Genomic DNA, 16,797 nt, shown 5'->3' with positions numbered 1-16,797 from the left:
TTCTCCCAAAAACATGCAAAGGGATATATCGATTGAGCCAAGAGACGACGACTTTCCTCCGCATATCGTTTGTGGTGTGTTAATCAAGTCGAAGTGCGTGTAATGCTGACAAGAACAGTGTCAATTAGAGATAATTTAGATACACCCCACAATATTTCATCCCCAACATGTTGTCCAACTTCTTGAGATTGCCCTCGATTTCCATCAATGTCCGCCCCAGAAAGAAGGGGAGAATGGCATGGTATGTGAATAATTCCTATGTACATAAGAAATACTATGCTAACGGGCTTACATAAAATACCCCCTCATTCAATATCTTAGGAATAAAGAGGAGCTTTTAGAAATTTATTTAAGATTTTATGAACATTTTTCCCAAGAAGGAATCCTTTGTTCTTTTTAAACATCAACAAAATATTAAAGAATTGGAGTAATTTTCAATTAAACTTTATTCATTAATGTTAAAAATAAAATAAAATTTTATTTAACTTAAAACAACATAAAAGTCCACATAAAATAAGCCAATAAATCTACGTCAACATAAACTAAAGAATATAATTGAATTTAGTCAATTCCCCCCCACCCCTCTCCCCCGGGCATAGAAATTAAGACAATGACCCCTTAAAGCTGCACAATGTTACCTTACGACGTTGTCTTGGAACAGTGCCAGTTGTATTTACAAGACTCATTAATGCGACCATTTAATAGATATCGAGGTGGTTTGATCAATTTCCTGCCAATTTCTGGACATGCTGCAGGCAAAATGGGAAATTACCCTCCATCGTCCCTTCTCTCCACCTTAATGCGCCTCTTCATTGCCCCATACACCATCCCCCGCCGGTACATTCTGGCAACTATATAGGAATTGGTACAAAATGAACAATGAGAAGGAAGTCAATTCTACCGCAATCTGCCCGGAATTTAAACATTGCCTCAATGGTAATTTCACCGCGGTTTTCCTTGAGGCTATGAGGAAGGTGTGTTTTATATTGTGGAAGCTTTTTCCACTAAGTGCCCTCACCCTTGCTTTGGTCACATGCATCAATAAATGGCGAGAGAGATTTGTGGAGCAAAAATCCAATCTGATTGCCCGATATTGCTTTGATACAAGAGAGAACATTGTTCAACCTTAATTAAAATGTGCATTTGCGTGGCATAGTTGGTAGTCCGGAAGTATGCGGTGTACTGGAGCAAGGGTGTGTGGGGGTGGGGTAGAGTGGAAACATAGAGCAGAGACAGAGAAATGGAATTATGATGTAATCATATTGAAATTATCATTATTGTAAATTTCGCTTGTCTGTCTTCCACAGCCACAATGGGAATAGCTCGGGTGTTCTCTATGTAGCTGTATGGTTGGGGGCTCTGTGTAGACAAAAGTTGGGTGAACCGCAGAGCGCTCGTCTTTTCCACCCCCACACACAGCCGGAGCTTTTTGCCTTAAGAATCACCAAAACCCACATAGAGGGGTATATGCGAATGTTGTGTGGGTTAAACTTTATGGTTTCGGTGAAGCATAAACAATGTGAATGTAATTATAATTTACAGTAATTTAATGTGCACTAGAAATTCAGACAATTAAATTAATTCGTACATTTTACTCCAAGACAGAGAGATAATCTCTCAGGGGTTGCCTTTCTGCACAACTACACCGGAAATTGGATATATAGTTTCTCAGGCAAATTTTTTTTCCGAATTTTTGAATTTTAATATATTTTTTATTACAAATATATCATTTAATTGCTAAAAATTGCATCAAAAAAATCTTCATACATTTTTTTAATATAATAAATATAGGTGAAACAATATGGATTTTCCTCCCCAATGAAACGCCTCAGTTGTCTTCACTCAGGGGAGTTTATTTTGCTGCCTTACAGAGGAATCTCGTGTCGTTTTGCCTCAGCTGCGTTGACCTTCGCTGACGCTCACGCTGTTTTCCCGCCAAACTACGCTGCGTCGCTTCACGAGATGTTTCAGGTCGCTCTGGTTCTGGGAGCTACGCTGCTGCTGTTCTCCACGGGATTCTGTCTCCCGGAGGATGTACTGATGGCCTCCACGGGTTGGCTTCCCGGAGGTAGACTGCCGATCTCCACAGGGATTTGGGCGTTCCCTGGAGATGGGTAGTGATGGTCTCCACAGAGATTTAGACGTTCTCTGGAGAGGGATGTTGATGGTCTCCACAGGGATTTAGGCGTTCCCTGGAGATGGTACTGCTGGTCTCCACAGAGATTTGGGCGTTCCCTGGAGATTGAAGATGGTCTCCACAGGGATTTAATGGGGCCCTGGAGAAGGGTAATGCGGGTCTCCACCGGGAATTAGGCGCTCCCGGGAGAATACTGTTGTGGGCTTCCACCTGATGAGGGTGATGCTCTCCACAGGGAGTTGGGTATTCCCTGGAGAATGAGAGTGATGGTCTCCACGGGGATTTAGACGTTCCCCGGAGATGTTGTCCTTGTGCCTCGACGGGGATTTGAGCGTTCCCCGGAGATTCTCTCAGCCCTTTTCCTCCTCTCACAATTCCGGAACCTCCACTCGGTCACAACCCTTCCAGCTGCAGATTCTCACAACTCCTGGTGGCCTCTTCCCAGAGATTTCCTCCTTCTATGGCTGATACAGAATTCGCCACCCACCTGAATTCTCTCGCAGGATGTCTTCTCGGCTTGTTTTCGGGCGCCAGTCCTCTAGGGACGCCAAGGAACTTCACTGGAGATGTCGTGGCGGGGATGATGGCACTTCTCGGGCTCTTGGACTCCCAGAGAATTACTTGGGAAGAGAAAAGAACACTAAATTAATTTTCGTGGTTCTCGCCACAAGTGTTCAAGCCAGACTGACACAAAATGACGAAACACAAACACATATACATTCACAGTGACGGCATTCCCCTCCCCTTTTGGAGACTTTTTAAATAAGTTCGTTATCATTCCATTTTTGGGAAATTTATGAAAACCCGCACGTTACATCACCCATAAGTTGTGAAAAGAAAAAAACAATAAAAAAAAAGAAAAGGGGATGAACGTGGGAATCCCTTTTTGCTCCAACCAGAAGGGTTTTGGAAAGACACTGTATAATAGCTTAATTTTAACCCAGCACCTTAACTTAATTAAAATAATGAATCTTAGGGCTAGCAACACAAGAATTTTTTATAAAAGAGAAATATCATATTATTCAGAATCGAGCTTTGAGAACAATCTTTTATCCATGTCTCGCGCTGCCAATTCCGCTGAATGCCTTAAGACCAATTTGATTAAAAGTAAGAGAACAATTTATAGGCTAAGGGCTTAAATTAAAATTAACCAGACATAATCAATATATAGATTTGAGATCATCTTAGAGATCTCTTATTATTAAGAGGCTTAAATAATATTTATAATTTAACAAAAGAAATCATCACTCCTCAGTTCAACCTCCCACATCTTTCTTCCATCATGATTTGGGAATCATCATGATCACCCGAGCTTTCGGACAAGAATAAAGGTGAAAGGGACATTTCAAGAAACATTTCGTTATTTTTTATGTAAGGAAAATTTTTAGGATGATCTTTTGCAGAATGGGGGGGGGTCTCATTGAAGGTATTCAAAATTGAAATTTTATTTTCTGCTGAAAGACAAAGCTTTTCTTAAGCAGATTAAGACAATAATAAATTTTCTTTCACAAAGCTTCTTGAGCTTGCTTCATTTATATTTGATTTTCAATCATAGAGCTTCTTGTGCTCTCTTCAATTTTCCAGAATGACTTCTTTCTTTCAAAGACCTCTCGTCTTTTCTCCTTCCGTGGACTCTCTCCACCATCTTCTCCACCTCAATCGTCTCTCCTTCCTTACCAGCATTCGCTATTAGCAACACGGAGCTGCTTGTATGGGGAAAGGTATGATGGGATGAATGGAACTTTTCTTCCATTTCTTCTCCTTCTTCTTATCTTCTATGATCTCTTCGCAAACTCGTAAGATTTGACCCACGCGTAATTCGCATAACGTGAGCCTTTGACACGGATGTGGGGTCGAAAGATCATGGCTTCGTGATCCTGACTGGCACATTGCGCGAGCTTCGCCGCACGTATAGGTCTCACATACGATTTGGATTTTTCCCACTTCCGCAAGTCTTTTAGACCCCCAACTCAGACACACTCCCCCTGAGGCATACTCCGTCACACCCACTCGACACGACACGGTCCTCCCCTGCTCACTCAGTCTTCCACTATTATCGGTCGTCCGAGCTTCCGGGGATTCTCGCATAGGTCACGTCTTGCGGCCCATAAGTCGAAGACACCAAAAGAACGAGGAAGGGGTGAGTCTAAATTGGGGTTCGGCAAAACCTACTTCCCTGGGGTCCATCCGCATACGCATGAGAATAAATACCGGCTACGTAGACACTTTTCTGCCTACCCGGCAATGTGGTCGCCAGGTAACGAACGTCAGGAGTCCTTCTACTTTTCATGAATTATTATTTTTTTCGCGGATTAGACAAGGATGCGAAAAGAATATTGACTCTACATATTAGGTGGGATGGGTCCTATGCATCTTGTGCATGAAATTTCATTAGGATTTGGAAGGATGGATTTATTTGGATTCTGCCAAGTGCAGGGGAAAAGATTCAAGGAACAAACATCTTCGATTGCGAATCAACCGAATGCCATCCGAAAGAGCTCCTGCCACCTAGGACAGAATATGACTCAGACAAACTTCAAACGGGACTCTCACCAAGGATGTTCCAAGGCAGAGCGACAACTTTTAGGGAGCGACCCTTCAGGTGCTCATGCAAAATCTTTCCTCATTTTATGACTATTGAGGATCCAACAATAGTTAAACATTAAATTGGCAATCCGATACCTTCCTTCGGATTAACAAAATAAATAAGGAGGGAGTTAGAAAAGGCAGTAAGAACCTAGTTCCAGCGGAACTTGCTTTAATCTCCTTAGCTCCTTGCAATAATTTACAAAAGGGTGATTAATCAATCTCTGAACAACCTCAGATCCCTTTTGTTGCGAATAAAATCGCTCAATCTTGTGATTTTCTTTCATTTCAAAATCCAAGTTAATTTTTAAGAAATTTAAATTGAGACATACCCATCTGTATAAAAATTTGAAAAGGAAAAATATTGAATAAAATCCAAAATCTTGGGATTTTATAAAGAATTATTGACGTTAATCTGATTTTATATCTTTCTTGTGATATCGTGCAATTCTCCCTGTATTAATGTCTTCGAGCTCGTAGGTATCTCCTTGAACTGACACAACTCTCGCTTTGAGCCACCGAAGAAATTTATGCTGAATGCCCTTAGCCTGATCTGATTGGCCAAAGTTACGTCGCCATACCAGATCTCCCACTTTAAAAGCAACAACGCGTTTTCGAAGATTGTAACCCTTTGAATTTTTATCATGTGCATCTCGCAATTTAGGAATTACTTTCTTTCGGGCATTCTCAAGCATTTTCAGTCTCTCCTGTAAACCCAAAGGAGGCTGCATTGAATTAATAGTGTACTGGTCAGCATTCATAATCATTTCCTGCCCAAAATTAATAAAATAAGGCGTCATTTTTGTACCCTCATGAACCGCAGAATTAATAGCGCACTGAATTTGGTGGAGATAGGTGCCTTTGAGGCTTTACAAATTTGACAGTCCTTGATCCATTTACTAATTTCTTTTCTCATTTTTGGCCAATAATAGTAGTAGGACACACGACTGAGGGTTTTAAAATAACCAAAATGCCCTGCAGTCGGCTCATCGTGGTACTTTCGAATCACTTCCGCGCGATCCTCCTTCGGAACCACCATTTTCCACCTATGTTCCACCACACCGAGATCATTTTGTGCTCTACAGAGCTTAAACAGACGTCCTTGCTCCATCTTGTATTCGGGATGTTTTTCTGGGCTATTCTTGACTTTGTCCAGGAGTGAGCCATACCAGGCATCGCGGACTTCGGCGAGGGAATCTACATTGAGGCATCTCGATAGGGCATCAGGGACAATATTTTCCCTTCCCGGACGATGGCGCACATCAAAATCAAATTCCTGCAGCCTCAGGATCCAACGAGCAAGACGGCCACGAGCCTCCTTAAGACGCAAAAGCCACTGTAGCGCAGAATGATCGGTTTCCACTACAAACCGTGCTCCCACAAGATATTGCCGGAACTTCTCGATGCTATACAACACTCCCAAAAGCTCCTGCTCCGTTGTGGTATAATTTCGCTCAGCTGCCGTAAATTTCCGGGACATATAAGCGATAACCCGCTCTTCATCCTCCTCTCCTTGTACTAGGACACCTCCGCATCCGAAGTCGCTGCTATCGGTTTTAACGCGGAAAGGTTTGGAGTAGTCGGCGGTGGCTAATATGGGCGCGGAAACTAAAGCCTGCTTGAGCTTCTCGAAAGCCTCATCTGCTTCAGCAGTCCATTCGATGGTCTTAGGCTTTCCCTTCAGGAGATTTGTGAGCGGTAGGATTGTGGTAGAAAAGTTGGGGATAAACTTCCTATACCAAGACATCATCCCGATGACCTGTCGCAAACCCTTTACGGTTCTTGGAGGGGTGAGGGTCAATATGGCATCCACTTTCTCGGTGTTCGTTGAGATTCCTTCCGGAGAAACTGTCAATCCAAGGAAACTCAACTCTGGCACACAAAATTTGGACTTGGCCAGATTGATGGTCAAATTTGCCTTCTTGAGCCGATGTGCCACCTCCTTTAGCATGCGCAAATGGGTTTCAAAATCAGGGGTAACAACAAGGATGTCATCAAGGTAATAGTAGACAAAGGGTTCGAGATCATGACCAAGGACAAGGGACATCAACCGGGCCATGCTCATAGGGGAATTCACCAAACCAAAAGGGGTTCTTTGAAAACAGTAGAGCTTTCGCCCTGGAAGAGCGAAAGCAGTTTTCTGTTGATCCGCAGGGTTTAGTGGAATTTGGAAAAAGGCCTCGGATAAATCGACGCTGGATAGGTACTGAGTACCGGACAATTGTGATAAAATTGCTTCGATATGAGGAAGGGGGTAGGTGTCTCTCACCGTGACACTGTTGAGTCCCCGCGCATCCAGACAAAATCTGATCCGCCCGTCCTTTTTGTCTCTGATTGTTACGGGGTTTAACCAAGGAGTCGGTTCGCACTCCCGAATGACTCCACGCTTTAAGAGTCGATCTAGTTCCACATCCACAGCCTTCATCAGATGAGTAGGGACTGGGTAACAACGCTGATGGACAGGGGCATTGTCAAGGGTTTCGATCTTGTGGGTAATCAAGGGGGTGCGACCAAAATTGTCCTCCGTAGTGATGGGAAATTGGGGAATAACATCGTCAAGACGAGCCCTCTCCTCACTGCTAAGAACCACAGGATTCTTGCTTAACGCTGCGCAGTTTGGAGGCTTAGGCTTGATTATCGTGATGCCAAATTTGAACCAAAAATCCACACCTAAAATCAATGGGGAGGTCAAATCAGGGACAACCAAGACAGGTAACAAGTGGGTTTCGCCGTTAAAAGAAAAGGGAACATCTACAAGTTCAACACATTCGTGCATGCTTCCATCGGCGGTACGGATGTATGTGGCATTTTTAGGATTTCTTCCCATCAGATGGATATCCTTCAACAACTCCTCTGATCCTTTGCCCAAGCATGTGTGGGTAGCTCCACTGTCCAATAATCCCACAATTTCATGCTCAAAAATTTTCACCTTCGCATAAGGTCTACAATCATCATCGCTGGGGGTTCCCAATGGGACATCATTTACTTCCCCAATAGTAATTGCAGATCCTTGGGATGCTTGGGTTATATTTGGGTGCAAGATGGGGAGAGGATCACTAAAATCAATCAAATCTGTGCAACCAAACACATCCTCAGTGAAGTCAATTAAAGTAATTTCCTTCACTAATCCACCAGCCGCTATTGTTTGAGGAACTTCTGAACTCAAAGATGTTGTATCTTTACGGTATCCTCTTTAGGATCTTCATACAATGGGATTTTCTGTAAAATGCGCTCTAATTCATCATCTGATTCCTCAACACTCAATTCAAAAGCATCTATTTCATCGCAAAAATATTCATCGTTAATTTCAAAATCTTTATCTATGCTGTTGACAACTCTGGGATTGTTTTTATTTTTCCTTTGACGTTTGCGTTTATTTTTCGTGACTTGAGGGATTGCAGGAGATCTCCCGGTATCCACCATCCCTCCTAGTGTCCCGGAGCTGCTTCCCCCGAACACGTGGGACAATTCCTCCTGACCACATTCTCAGCACCACATCCGTAGCATAATACTCTAGCACGGCGAGGCTGAGTGCACTGTTCCAGTGGGTGATCTCCCAGGTAGCAATTGACGCACATGGACGAAGTATTGCGAGGACGTGGCGGTGTGGATGATTCAGAATTTCTTCTGTTATTCCGCGGGAAATTCCTTCGAGGAGCTGCTGTGGTATTCACTGCATCCACAGCTGATAAACCACGAGATGGTTTTGGGCGTGAGGAATCTTCGCTAGCGATCAACATATTGTTCTCAATAATGCGGAGTGCTTTTTCCATTTCAGAGACAGAAGAAAATTCCCTGAGAAGGATTGATTCCCGGATCCTGGGATGCAGATTCCTACGGATCATTTGAATCTGGGTCCCTTCATCAAGGGGTGCCTCCAATTCACGGAACAAAGCACGGATATCCGCAATAAATACTCCCACACGCTCACCATCACGTTGCTTCCTCTCCTCAAGCCTCCTACGCACGGATAAATCGCAATCACTACGATCAAAGGTAACTCTAATGGCACTCGCGAAATCTTCCCACCTTGTAAACAATTCACACGAACGGTACCACTTCAAAGCATCGCCACTCAAACATAAATGCACACTGGAAAGCACTGATTCCGTGGCCACTCTCTGCGCATTGGCCATCCGCTCCATTTCACGGAGGAAAGTTCCCACTCGTGGTCCCCGGAGATCTCCAGAAAATGTAATGCCCCAATCCTTCAGTGGAATGGGCTTAAAGGTGCTGAGACTTCTCAACGGAGCAGAAGCGGAGTCAACGGCGGAAGAATTGAGGCTTCCTGGCTGAGATTGTGCCTCATATTGGGGATTGCTTGAGCCTTGAGGGGCTTCTTGTCCACCAACAGCCCCAAGTTCTTCAGGGATGCTCTCAAGGGAGTGGTATGTAGTGGCATTTAAATTCGTATTAAATCTCCCTGTCGATGCCATGCGTGGGATGCGTGACTGCAGTGGCGTCTGCTCGTATTGGGATCTGGACGTCGCTTGAGGGGCGTTTTGGAACTGAAGTTGAGCGACTTTATCTACCAGGGTGCTCATCGTAGATGCCAAAGTATTCATCTGTGAATGCATCGCATTGGAATTCCTTTGCATTTCCCGGTAAATATCACTGTTCCTGGATTCCAGGGTTGCCAAATATTCACTTGTGGCTGTCCCAAACGATTCTACCATCTCACGATTAGCCCTTACTTCCCTTTCTAGGTTCTGAAATCTTTCTTCCCATCTAATTATTGGGGTGCCTCGTCCACTCCCGAATCGCGTAGGAGATCGCACAGGGATGGACGATTGAGGGGTGTTAGCAACCGAGGTGGTGGGTGGTTGCTGCACCGTATTAGTGGGTGGTTGTTCGGTGGTGGTAGGTGGTGGTTGGTTCAGGGAGGGATTTTTCCGAGTACCGACCATTGTGACAAACAAACAAGGAAAATTCAGGAATAAATCTCAATATCAGCGAATAAATTCGCTCCAAGTGACCAAAGTTTGCGAAAATTCGCTTCAAAATGACCAGAATCTCCGTGGATAAATGCTTAAACCCACGAAATTCTTAATTCAACAACATATAAATCATAAACATGCAAGAAAACATGCGAAGAATCTCGCCTAAAATTCCCACAAAATCTCGAATTAAATTCTTTATCAGGGAAAAATTTTTCAAAGAATTAATCGAGGAAATCAGGCGGAGAATTGGCCTCAATGTAAAATCAATCCAAATCTAATTCAAATTGAAGCAATAAATTGTTCAGGAAAAATAATTTAATAAAAAATTAACTTTAAATTTAATTTGCAAATTAAAATCCTGCAAGGGGATTCTTCTACTTTACAAAAAAGAAAAACAGCAAAAAAGAAAAAAAAATCTTTTGCTCCCGGATGTCTCCACAACGGGTGATTTTCAAAGTGCCCCCTAAATGAAACTTTGACCCATTGGCAAAATTAATTGAAATATTAAAATAATTGCAATATTAAAATAGATTCACTTTCGCTTTCAGGCCACAATTCTTTGGGGGTCCCGTATGGGGATTTCTAAAGGGGCTCCAAACGGTGATGGGGAAATAAATTTCGCACAAAGGTCCCCCAAAATGTTCGCTGAAAGGGGCTTTGTTTGGGGGTTGCGGTATTCCGGGAATCGCAAGTTCAAAAGATCTTCATACAAAAAAAAATTCACAATTTGACCCCCACAGAAAATACTTATTCCTCTCTGGAGGTGAAATTTTGCCGGCTCTCTACAGGAATCACTAAAGGGATCAATTTTCTAATTATGGGTATCCCTTCAGGGGCATGAGATTTTACCAACAGGGTACTTACCTGGTTCGCCACGGGTTGGGCGCCAATGAAACAATATGGATTTTCCTCCCCAATGAAACGCCTCAGTTGTCTTCACTCAGGGGAGTTTATTTTGCTGCCTTACAGAGGAATCTCGTGTCGTTTTGCCTCAGCTGCGTTGACCTTCGCTGACGCTCACGCTGTTTTCCCGCCAAACTACGCTGCGTCGCTTCACGAGATGTTTCAGGTCGCTCTGGTTCTGGGAGCTACGCTGCTGCTGTTCTCCACGGGATTCTGTCTCCCGGAGGATGTACTGATGGCCTCCACGGGTTGGCTTCCCGGAGGTAGACTGCCGATCTCCACAGGGATTTGGGCGTTCCCTGGAGATGGGTAGTGATGGTCTCCACAGAGATTTAGACGTTCTCTGGAGAGGGATGTTGATGGTCTCCACAGGGATTTAGGCGTTCCCTGGAGATGGTACTGCTGGTCTCCACAGAGATTTGGGCGTTCCCTGGAGATTGAAGATGGTCTCCACAGGGATTTAATGGGGCCCTGGAGAAGGGTAATGCGGGTCTCCACCGGGAATTAGGCGCTCCCGGGAGAATACTGTTGTGGGCTTCCACCTGATGAGGGTGATGCTCTCCACAGGGAGTTGGGTATTCCCTGGAGAATGAGAGTGATGGTCTCCACGGGGATTTAGACGTTCCCCGGAGATGTTGTCCTTGTGCCTCGACGGGGATTTGAGCGTTCCCCGGAGATTCTCTCAGCCCTTTTCCTCCTCTCACAATTCCGGAACCTCCACTCGGTCACAACCCTTCCAGCTGCAGATTCTCACAACTCCTGGTGGCCTCTTCCCAGAGATTTCCTCCTTCTATGGCTGATACAGAATTCGCCACCCACCTGAATTCTCTCGCAGGATGTCTTCTCGGCTTGTTTTCGGGCGCCAGTCCTCTAGGGACGCCAAGGAACTTCACTGGAGATGTCGTGGCGGGGATGATGGCACTTCTCGGGCTCTTGGACTCCCAGAGAATTACTTGGGAAGAGAAAAGAACACTAAATTAATTTTCGTGGTTCTCGCCACAAGTGTTCAAGCCAGACTGACACAAAATGACGAAACACAAACACATATACATTCACAGTGACGGCATTCCCCTCCCCTTTTGGAGACTTTTTAAATAAGTTCGTTATCATTCCATTTTTGGGAAATTTATGAAAACCCGCACGTTACATAGGTACGTACATATGTATGTAACATCAAGCACAATTTTAATTGGAAGAATTCGTATGATCCCCCCATTGCTATTCCGAAAGCTAAATAAAAAGCACGTCGATTGAACAAATATATTTTTCCATCGATTATAAAATTGCGACAATTTATTTGGATCCAGCGGACAGATTGCAGAAAAAAAGCAAGAGAAATAGCAGCAGGATTATTATTCATAGGACCGGAAGGGCTGGAGTGTGGGGGTGTTAAATAACAAAAAAATGAATATAAATTTTGTATGAAAAATTGCACCCAAACCGCATTTATTTCAATAATTTATCAATGGATTTTTACATTGTTGTAAAAAGAAAATATTTGCTAAATGGCCAGCAATATGACTCACTTTCTGCACAATTGTTCTATATGGCAATTTTTTTTTGGTTGCTAAATGTTTGGCCATTTAGCGGGATGCTCACCCGCTTAAAAGTTGGTGGTTCTTTTTTTCCATAGGCCCAGCACTAATTGAGGATTTTATGGACAATCATGCAGATGAGAAGCAAAATGGGTGATGCTATTTTTCCAATGTTCGCATAGTCTGTGAAAATTATGAAAAAAAAGAGAGAGAGAAAGAATAAAGTGTAAATGACCTTTCTTTTCCATAGAAATAAACTTCAATCTGGCATGGACAATTACTTTTCTCACACTGGCCATTCTTGTCGGAAAAGCCCTCAATGCACTGGCAATGCCCACCAATGCATTCCATTGTCTGCTCGAGTGGGTGAGAATGGAAGCATTGTTGGTGCTCCTTGCACGTGTCACCAACAGCTGAAAGAATAAAATACTATACACAATTCTTTTTCAAAACTCACCCACACACACACGCGCTCTTCCCCCTACGAAGCACGCTTTTCTTTGAAAATCCTCACAATGAGGTAAGCTTTTCTTCCTTGTGTGGTTTTAGATTTTATTTAAGGATTTTGTGCATTGAATATTAAAGTAAATTATTTTGCAAAAATCACTATTTTAACGATTAAAAGGATCTTCTGTGTTCAAAAATTAAGGAAAAAAATTAATTATTCTACAAAATCAGCTGAAAGAATGTAAGATTTTTGATCAAGATAAAAAAATATTTTTTAGTTATTTTTTTGTCATCTAAAAATTCAAGGAAAAAGACACACAAAGGCATAAGAAAGAAGCAAAAAAAATCCTTTGAATTACAAAAGTCGCTCTTTCCTATATACATAACAAAAGCTCTGAAAAGTGCTAGCAGGTGCCACCCCCGCGCTTCGAAGGGTTTGTGGAGACAAATTGAAATTCTCAGTGGGGTACCGCGTCATACGCAATCTGAATGTGAAATTTGCGTGGTTTTTTCAAGAGAAAGTGAAAGTTGAAGGAGCGACAAAAAGTCCCGCAGGATGTTGTTGCTCCTTATAAATCAGTCTCGATCAATTTTTCACGAAAAATGCGCGCTTAATACAATTTGAGTCTTCAATTAACTTCAAAAATTTACTCACAAATTCGCTTCTCGCAGATTGTACTCCCGCCGAGGGTGATGTTCTGATGTGCTGCGTCACAGACGCATAAACCGTTGTCACAAATAGCACCTGAACCCAATCTATGGCACTGCCCTGATTCTGAGCAAGACATCCCATACTGTGTTTCTGGAAGGCACTCAGTCTGGTTCTTCCTGGCGACGAATCCTATCTCACAGATACATTTGTGTTCCAGGCAGACGGAATTTGGTGTTCTCTCGAGGCATTCAGCACTTGCGCGGCATCGGGTACCGAGTGTTGCACCTTTCTGGCAGGAATCATCAATTTGCGTGAAATTCTGCTGACAAACGCAGACTTTGGCATTGAGATCACATTCTGAGTTCAGCTCGAACTTCAAGCATTGGCCGTTGTTCTCGCACTTCTCATTCAAACGAACAACTTCTGTAAAGGTAAAAAAAAAAATAGAATATTAAAAAAATTTTATAAATCTCTTCAGGGGGCTACTAACTAGGAATGCAACTCTTCTTGTCCAAACTTTCGGTGAATTTCTCAGTGCAGATGCACACCCCTCGGGTTTGATCACAAACGGTATCATTGATGGGACACGGACAGCTTCCACCGACAAAGTTTGCCGATGTGAATATCTGAAAAAAATGCAAAAAATCATCAATTTTTAAACTTTATTGTAAAAGCTTTTATAAGAAAGCTCACCTTGGGTTTGCAGAGACTCTCCTGGCCGGATTTATCATAGCACGTGCACTGCTTTTTGTGACATATAGTGAATTCATCGGTCACTTGTTTGTGGCAATCAGCCTCGTGTTCACATGGAATGTCCACCAAATCCCTGTGATACGTTATAACTTCCGCAGAAAATTAGTTAAAAATTCTTTTCTTAATTCTCTTCAAGAACTTACCATTCGCCATATCGGCATTGATTAAAGTAATTGTCCAGCAGAGGAAAAATAAGGGAAAAATTTGGTAAAACTTCATTTTAACGTGCCAGGAAAATTCTTTAGGGAAAAAATACTCTGCAAATTATTTCTGCTGTGAACTCACCAAGAGATTTGAGCAAACTGACCGAATTTTGTGGCAAAAAGAAGCAAATTACGGTGCATAGCGGATATCTTTTCAAATTCTCTTTGAAATGTTAAAATTTGGTTTGACCGTCAACAATCGGGATGGATTATCGCAACGGAATCGCAGAAAATTATCGCTGAATGTTTTTTGATACAAAATGAAATTATTAATTGTAGAGCATTCAAAGAGAATTTAACCAAAACTTTTTACTCTTTTTCTGCTGAAGTTAATGCAATATTTGGAAAAGCTTAAAAGATGATTAGTTTTGCTATTCCACTCCCACATCCCCCCCCTTTCATATTAAAACTTTATTAATATTTGTGAATATTTAATTTACCAAATCTGCCAAATATAAATTATAAAGTCTGTACCAAACAATCAGCAAATAATGAAACATATAGAATAGATCCAACTTATATTGCTGTTGCCATCCAATTAAAAGTTAATTGTTTATCCTCAATTATTGCAATCATTATAAATTCTCTATGGTTTTGGGATGCAGATAAATAAATTTTCCTATACTTGTTTCGTATAATATAACTCTCCAATCTACAAAGGAAATTACAAATGGAAAATTCCTTTGATAATTTATTTGTGGAAATTTTTCCTAGTTAGCGATAAAATATTTTTGTCTCTATACACAGAGAAGTTTTAATTAGCGAACGCAAATTGTAAACTATTTGAATTTTTCAAGTACTTTGTCACCAAAATGGAAATTCCAGCAAAACTCAAGGGTTCAGGAAAATTATTTTCATAACTTTTGTAAAAAAAAGGGACAATTTTCCTTTACATTCGATTTTTTCTGTAATTGATGTTTCAGTTTTATTAAAAAATAAAAAATTAAAAAATTCATAATTATTCGTAAAATTATTATTTTTTGCTCCACTTTATGCGGTTTGGTTCAATAATTTACCTCCGCATTCTTTTCCAGATAATTATTTAAAAGAAAAGGATAATCTGGAATTCAGAAGAAGGTGCTAGCTAAGAAATAATCAAGAATCATTATATGCAAAACTATCCCCTAAGTGCCACCCTTGTTAATTTTGTATAGATCTCAATTACGTTTTTGTTTTACTGCAATATGCTGCTATAAACTAAATTTCACATTAATTTGTAAATAAATTCCTATATAATTGGAAAATATTCTTCACAAATACGCTATGCAAATTTTGCTTCGCATTGAATATTCATGGACTTTTCTCTGGTGAAAATATTTCTGCACATTTTGCAGAGACTAAACAAATAGTTGCATCAAATACATTGCTATATGCTCACTAATTTGCCTCATAGTTTGTGGTATATCAAACATACGTTACATTTCCATTATTACGGAAAAGTTGATAATTTTTATTTTTAAAAAATTTGATGCTTTTTATGCTTGAAATAGTAAGAACACCTCAGCATACAATATAAATTAATAATTCCCACGTAATGTTGACCAATGTTTGAAGGAGATTTTTTTCGTCAAAGCAACATAATTTAAGAATTAATCTTCATTTAATTTTATGAATATAAAAAGTAAATAGAATTTAATAATCTCGATTACGCGTAGCAGAGTGGATGAAGACGGACGATGGAGAATGGACGCGTAGGCAAAAAATGCTTGGAGGGCTATAAAAAAATTAATGAAATTTTAATTCTGTCTTAAAGGTGATGGCGATGAGACGAAAGAACACAGCGAAGATTCCTCCATGTAAAGTATTTGTTGGATATTTCTTGAAAAGAAAATTTAATTAAAAATACCAGCTATGTACATTTTCATAGAGACTTTGTGAATGATATTTAGTCAGACGAGACATCATAGAACTTGAGCTAATAGCTCAATTTAATCTCTGAAAACATTCACATTCAGACTATATTTTTCAACTCTTGAATTCTTTATAGAAAAACATTCTTAATCTGAGAAAGGACAATGAATAATTTAAAATTTTTTTCTTCTTCAAGAAAATCACAAAGAAAATACCAGCCAGGAATTTTTGGCAAACATTTGAGTTTTTTCTTTAAAACAAGAGAAAGATTATGAAAATATTTTTTATGGTCGAACATAAAAAGGAAATTTCTGCTATTTTCGCTTTTGTCACACCCAATCTGGTTGGTGAAAAAAATTTAATGAGGCATTTCAGTGCATAAGCCGCATAATATTTGAGCACTTTTGAGTGAAAAATCCACCATCATTTAAATTATGATATCCATAAAGTGTGTGTGATAAATTTGCACTGTTGAAAATAAATGCCGGTCAATATTTTAGCCCTCTCTTCATTTTGCAAACAAGTACTTATATAGCTAAATTACATAGTCGTTATCAAAATATTTTAACCACTTTTCATTATACTGCAAATTAAAACCGAAACTCGTTGAATTAAGAGAGGATTTTCCAGAGCTTTTATCTATATATTGATTATTATTTTGTATAGATAGCTTAGCTTTATTAGGAAAATTATGAAAGCAACAGCAAAATTTTCAGAGTTTATAAGCTCTTTTTTATGCTGATTGATACCTACATATTAAACGCCTCAACACAAGAAAAAAAATCCAAAA

General features: G+C 40.8%; 1 protein-coding gene across 2 annotated transcripts; it reads right to left on the bottom strand.

Annotated features, from left to right (window-relative positions):
* Positions 1–11,981: 11,981 nt before the first annotated feature.
* LOC129787688 (tenascin-like) lies at positions 11,982–14,265 on the bottom strand. Of its 2 annotated transcripts, XM_055823419.1 has the most exons (6): positions 14,097–14,265; positions 13,894–14,042; positions 13,691–13,826; positions 13,204–13,623; positions 12,383–12,514; positions 11,982–12,284 (listed from the first exon to the last, which is right to left on the bottom strand). In XM_055823419.1, the coding sequence occupies exons 1-6, from the start codon at positions 14,170–14,172 to the stop codon at positions 12,208–12,210; spliced, it is 990 nt and encodes a 329-aa protein (XP_055679394.1). In that variant the 5' UTR covers positions 14,173–14,265; the 3' UTR covers positions 11,982–12,207. The 2 variants fall into 2 exon arrangements, with proteins under 2 accessions (XP_055679394.1, XP_055679393.1); XM_055823418.1 differs by having other exon boundaries at positions 11,982–12,514; positions 14,097–14,259.
* Between the last annotated feature and the right edge of the window lie 2,532 nt (positions 14,266–16,797).

This window comes from Lutzomyia longipalpis, chromosome 1, assembly GCF_024334085.1.
Source record: "Lutzomyia longipalpis isolate SR_M1_2022 chromosome 1, ASM2433408v1".
NCBI classification, from domain to species: domain Eukaryota; kingdom Metazoa; phylum Arthropoda; class Insecta; order Diptera; family Psychodidae; genus Lutzomyia; species Lutzomyia longipalpis.
The sequence above is the reverse complement of the archived record's forward strand: the minus strand, read 5'-3'. Positions and strand labels throughout refer to the sequence as shown.